We start from the raw sequence: 6,095 nt of genomic DNA, 5'->3' as shown, positions 1-6,095 counted from the left end.
TAACTATGTCTGGTTTTCATAATATATATCCAAACTCTTGTGTGGTGGATGTTAAATGCTAAAAAATGTATTATAGTGACTGTGATTACATAATTCGGTTTCAGATTATCTCCGATTTCTTTACATTTTAAAAGTTTTGTAAATAATAAAAAAATATAATATAAAAGTTAATTACATTTATCACTTTCCTCCACTACCACTTTTTTACTAAATAAAAAGTATAAATTTTAATTATACCGAATATGTGTTATTTTAGATAATTTAATATTAATTAATATTATCTTATAATTATTTCATAATTAGCTTTTTCAATATAATTTATTTAATATTAAATAATTATTGATAACAAATATTTTTCAAATTAAAAGTAAATAGACCCTTAAATAAATACTAAATAATAAAAATAAAATTTAGATAAAATAAAAGTTAATTTGCAGCTAAGTATCAAAATTTGGTAACCGGGCCCTTCAGTACTTTTGTACTTTTATGCGCAATAAAACATTGCATCACATTCAATATAAATTTTCCAGGTGACTGATGGATGAATATGTTGTTTGTTTTTCAGCTACAAGTGGTTCCTCTGTAATAGAAATTGGCCGATTTTTCAAAAATCGCCGATAAATCGCTCAAAAATCGGTCAAAAATATTGATACGATTTGAGCGATTCCCGATAAATCATCCGATTTTTTAAAAATCGTACGATAAATCGTAAATCAGTACCTCAACTGAATAATTCCGATTTACGAAATCTGTAAAACTAACCACAGCCTGTAATGCCATTATTTAAAGGACCACAGACAATTAAATTAGAATTTTGTTTAGCAACGTGAATCGCATTTGTGAGAATGAAATCTTCCAAGGACCGGCAAACAGACTAGAGAGAAATCATCCACGAGAATGTTATCTTCTGAGGACCAGCTAACCGACTAGCTATGTCTGCTACTACTCGAATACTTACGATATAAAGAGGTCTTTACATGAAGCTTAATTAAGTGCATTCTTTTATTACTCAAACATACAGTGAGAAGAAAATAATATAGGTACTCTAATATAAACACAGTGAGAGGAAGAAAATGAGTCATACAGTAGTAGCTTTGCCAAGGCTTATTGAGCTGAGGTCGCAATATGACAATACGTTATTGCGATATGTAAAGGAAGAGGGGGAGGTGAAGGGGTTTGTTCAGTTTCGTGGTGAACAGGTAGGGAGCGCAGACGCAAAGTTTGAAGTCCAGAGCTCCACAAATGGGAATGGACTGGTTCACTTAAGAAGCTGTTACAACAACAAGTACCTGGTGTTGAACGAAAACAACAATTGGATTGCTGCCAAGGCTGAAAAGCCCGAGGAAGACCAATCCAAGCGTTCGTGTACACTGTTGAGGCCTACTTCGGTGATCGGGGATCCTAAAAAAATCCGACTTACTAATGTTCATCTTGAAAATTATCTGTGCTTGTGGCGAGCAGCTGCACCCTATTATGGATGCGTATTGGCAGGCGGCTCAGGTACGGATGCCTCGTACTGTGATATTTTTAATGTCATAGATTGGCAGGCAATGGTGTTTCTTCCCAAATATGTTACCTTTGAAGGTGATAATGGTAAATTTCTCCAAGCCTGCTGGTGTGAAGGTCATGAATATCTTCAGTTTTCGGAAGCTAAGATAGATGATAATCCAATGAGGGTGGGGAATGAGATTGTGGAGACTACCAACGGTAACATTTGCATACGTAACTTGCACTGGAAGAAATACTGGAGGTTAAGCCCAAACTGGATTTGGGCCGATTCAACAACTCCCACAAGTTATGGTACAGTTTTTGAGCCAGTTCAAATCAGCGACGACACAATTGCTCTAAGAAACGTAGCAAACAATTTATTCTGCACTAGGCTTACCACCGAAGGCAAAGAAAGCTGTCTTAATGCCAATTCTGGTACAATCAATAGCTGGGCTAAATTAAAGGTATCTGAGCTTGTCATTTCAAAGAAGGTCGAAAATGTCAACTTCCGGCTCATGGATGCAAGGATCTACGGTGAGTCTATCGTCTTGATGGACAGTTCATCTAACACTAATCAAGGCAATGCAACCCAGGAGCAGATATTTGATCTCTCATATAAAGTAAAGACGTCAAGTACTTGGAGCTCGACGGTCTCACTGAAGGCGAGTATTGAAACATCTTTTAGTGTAGGCCTTCCATTAATCATGGACGGCGAAGTTAAAGTGGGGTTTGAGGTTGCTGGAGAGTATATGTGGGGAGAAACTAAGGAAGTAGAGGAAGGTAGAACCTTTAACTACAAGGTTATGATTCCACCAAAGACAAAGGTGACGGTACGACTTATGGCAACCCGGGGTACTTGTGATGTTCCTTTTTCTTATACTCAGCGTGATGTCCTTTATACCGGGGAAACAGTTACCACTGAAATGGACGACGGGGTTTACACTGGCGTCAATAGCTATTCTTACTACACTGATGTCAAAGAGGAACCACTGAATATCGATCATAATATCAAAGCTGCAGGATTTAAGAGGGTTGCTAAAGTGTCACCGTCTGGTGAGATTATTCCTATCTAATTAACAATCTTGAATCAAGGTGGCAACTGGCAACATTCCAGGATGCTTTAGTGATGTTGGTTCAGTACTCTAAGCTATATACGCGTTTTATTATAAAATAAAGACTTTGTTGTCTATCAGGATTGTCATAAAACACAGTCTATATTTAAGCTGTATCTCTGTTGCTTCGTATGTTTACAACAGTATGTGTTGCTTGTGCAACTGAGCTTTGCATGCGTATGTATATTTAATTTTTCACTTGTCATTTGTCTCTGCTGTGGTCTTCAATTCAATCGCCTCCCTCCCTCTCTCTCTCTCTCTCTCTCTCTCTCTCGCTCTCTCTGTCGCTCTCTCTCGCTCTCTCTCGCTCGCTCCCTCCCTCCCTCCCTCCCCCTCCCTCTCCCTCTCCCTCTCCCGCTCTCTCCCTCTCTCTCCCATGTTAGACAGCATAGTATATTAGGAATTACAGTAACTCTGGAGTTAGTGCATATAATATCCTAGATGCTGACGAATAGATTTACGTTATAAGGTTCCATTCCACAGGATATTTGACAAATAGCTCAAGTCAAGTTTTACTCAGCATTTTATATTTTATATTTTATATCAGGAAAATTCTCATCATCTGAACAGTTAAAAGTTTTTCTGCAGTAATCTGAAAATATCCTGCATATTAGTACTATTCACCAGACTTGCAAAGGCTTTCAGCACAGAGTTTGCTTCAGTCTATGGCTTTACAGTATTAGTGATTTTCTACATAATAAGGTGTTTCTATTGGTGATTCAGACAACACAGTTTGGAGGTGCAATGATGTTGGGTACATAAACTAACACTACGCGCAACGAGCCAATTATATATATACACGATTAAGTAAGAACAGACAAAAAATCAAATAACGAAACAAAACACGAAGGTAAACAAGAATATAAATCAGTAACTGAATTAACAGAGAGAGGACATAATACTTAGCTCTAACGGAAACTTTAACAAATCTGAAAGAACTATGAACAACTGAGGCACCTAACCATTGAGAAGTCTAGAATGTTCTTGATGAAGAGATTATTGTCCCACTTACGCTGTGTTGGTTTGCAGCAATATCACTTCCAGTATACAACAAGATAGAGCAATTCGTCCACCGATACGTAAATTTTAACAGCGACCCGATCTCAGTACGCCCCGAAAACCTATGCTAATTTATATATTGTGGAGGAGAAAAAGAGAGAGATATAGCAGTTAGGGATTCACAATTCTGTGATTGACATATATCTATTCCAAACGTTTTGTTCAGTATATAATACAACACAAAACGTAAGTGAATACATTATTTTAATTAAAATAAATATCCTAACTTAAATTGCATTTAATGAAATATTTCCAGAATCAGAAACGTAACAGTCAGTATCAGGATTTGTCAAATCCTGATACAACCGGCCCATCAGGATTAACCACAACAAATTATTTTAATTTAACATGTATACTTTAATTTAGGAAAAAAAATTGAAAAATATTTTGTGAACTATCTTTTTTATTAATCTTAAAATAGACGTAAAAGTCAAAGAGACGTGTATTTTGGAACGGAGGGCGTAATATTTTATGTTAAGTGGTGTTACTCCTGAATGTTTTGGCACTAATAATCCTGAATTAAAAAATGGCAAATGCATGTCACAATATGACAACACATTATTGCGATACGTTAAGGAAGAGGGGGAGGTGAAGGGGTTTGTTAAGTTTCATGGTGAAGAGATAGGGAGCCAAGAAGACGCAAAGTTCGAAGTCCACAAGTCGGAAAATGGGAATGGACTGGTTCACATAAGAAGCTGTTATAGCAACAAGTACCTGGTGTTGAACCAGAACAACAACTGGACTGTTGCAGAGGCTGAATATTCCGAGGAAGATCAGTCCAAGCGTTCGTGTACACTGTTGAGGCCTACTTCTGTAGACAGGGATCCTAGAAAAATCCGACTTACTAATGTTCATGTTGAAAATAATCTGTGCTTGTGGCGAGCAGGTGAGCCTTATTATGGATGCGTATATGTAGGTTACTCAAATCCGGATGCCTTGTCATGTGATGTGTTTAATGTGATGGAAGAGGAATCACTGATAACTCCTTACTAAAACCACTTTGAATCAAGGGGTCAACTGGCCAGATAAACATCCCCACGCGAAGCTTTAGTGTTGTCGGATCAGTATTCTAGGCTTTTTTTATTATCAAATAAAGACTTCATTTGTTGTCTATCTGTATTGTTATTAGGAAACAATTTCTATGTTTGATTTAAACTTGTATCTGTTAGAGTATACCTTCCTCCACCACCTTAACGTTTTAGTAGGTTTTAGTACGACTGGTTACATAACATGGTATTAGAGCTCGGTTCTGGGGAGGAACTGAGGTTCGAGTCCAATAATTTGAACTAAATTAAATTTGGATTGTTATCCCAAATAATTTCTATGTTTAAGTGCTTTTATGGCAAATCTGGTGTTGCAAGCTCCTGGAGTGCAGAATGAAGATCCCCAGATGTGTATGATGCTGTTTATGAAGATGTGTTGCTGTTTAAAACGTGTTTATCGTAGGATTGTTATAATTATTTTTCTTATTTTTTTGATACATGTATGAAATTTGGATAACATATGAAAACAACCAACAAGAACCAAATGCATCAATCCAAATATTGAAGTGTGGAGGAAGTTGCAGAAGCTATGCCGGAAAAAATTTCAAATAAAAAACATGTCCGTGTACATATGCATCACATCACATTTTTCCGGTGGGTAAAATATCTCCAAAAATTTCAAAGATTACTATATATTTTTTAATTATTCATGCATGCAATGACTAGTAATCAAGGCCACTTGCGACACTGAACTAAAATGACATAAACTACATACCAGATCGGATTTGCAAAGTACGAAACAACACAGTGGTGTTTTTATAAATTACAACATATGTACATCATAATTTTATAATCAACATCCTAATAGAATTATAAGAAACATACCTTGTAATTAGTCCAACAAAGGAAGAGATGTGCAAAATCATTAGTCGTCATAGCTTGCATCCTACTGCATCTCAATTCAAAAATAAGATTTATTTTAAAAAATTAGGCTTCACTATTTAACCCCAATATAAAATTAAATCGAACTCACTACTTACCCACTTAATAACCGGGCGCATTACTTATCAAATTTAGTTTACCCACATACCAATTGAGCTTTCAAGCTTTAAAGAGTAAGGATTTGATAAGATTGTAACACCAAAATCGAAGCTGTAAGTCACAACTGAAGTCCCAGATCGAAATCCTAAATCATCGTAGAACCCCAAATTAAAAAAACAGAGTGAACTAAAAAATTAAATTAAAGAAGAAATCTTACCCATTTCTAAGAATAACATCACCCAAATATGAGAGAGGGAGAGAGTCAGAAGAGGGAGAATGAGAGATTGGGGAGACAAGGAAATGATTTTGTTCTAGTACTCTTTTTCTTGAACTTTTGGAATGAGCGGGATAATATGCCGCCTCAAAATTTCATTTCATTAGTATACTATTAACTTTATATTATTTTTTAATG

At 36.1% G+C, this 6,095-nt stretch overlaps 1 protein-coding gene and 1 long non-coding RNA gene across 2 annotated transcripts; one reads left to right on the top strand and one right to left on the bottom strand.

Annotated features, from left to right (window-relative positions):
- Positions 1 to 1,073: 1,073 nt before the first annotated feature.
- LOC141720124 (uncharacterized) lies at positions 1,074 to 2,561 on the top strand. Its single transcript, XM_074522479.1, has one exon. The coding sequence runs from the start codon at positions 1,074 to 1,076 to the stop codon at positions 2,559 to 2,561; it is 1,488 nt and encodes a 495-aa protein (XP_074378580.1).
- A 1,008-nt stretch (positions 2,562 to 3,569) lies between these two features.
- Positions 3,570 to 5,821, bottom strand: LOC141720345 (uncharacterized). Its single transcript, XR_012574245.1, has 3 exons — positions 5,683 to 5,821; positions 5,528 to 5,591; positions 3,570 to 3,726 (listed from the first exon to the last, which is right to left on the bottom strand). It is a non-coding gene; the product is annotated as an uncharacterized LOC141720345 (long non-coding RNA).
- Positions 5,822 to 6,095: the final 274 nt, after the last annotated feature.

This window comes from Apium graveolens, chromosome 4, assembly GCF_009905375.1.
Source record: "Apium graveolens cultivar Ventura chromosome 4, ASM990537v1, whole genome shotgun sequence".
In the NCBI taxonomy this organism is placed as follows: domain Eukaryota; kingdom Viridiplantae; phylum Streptophyta; class Magnoliopsida; order Apiales; family Apiaceae; genus Apium; species Apium graveolens.
This window is presented reverse-complemented; position numbering and strand designations above follow the sequence as displayed.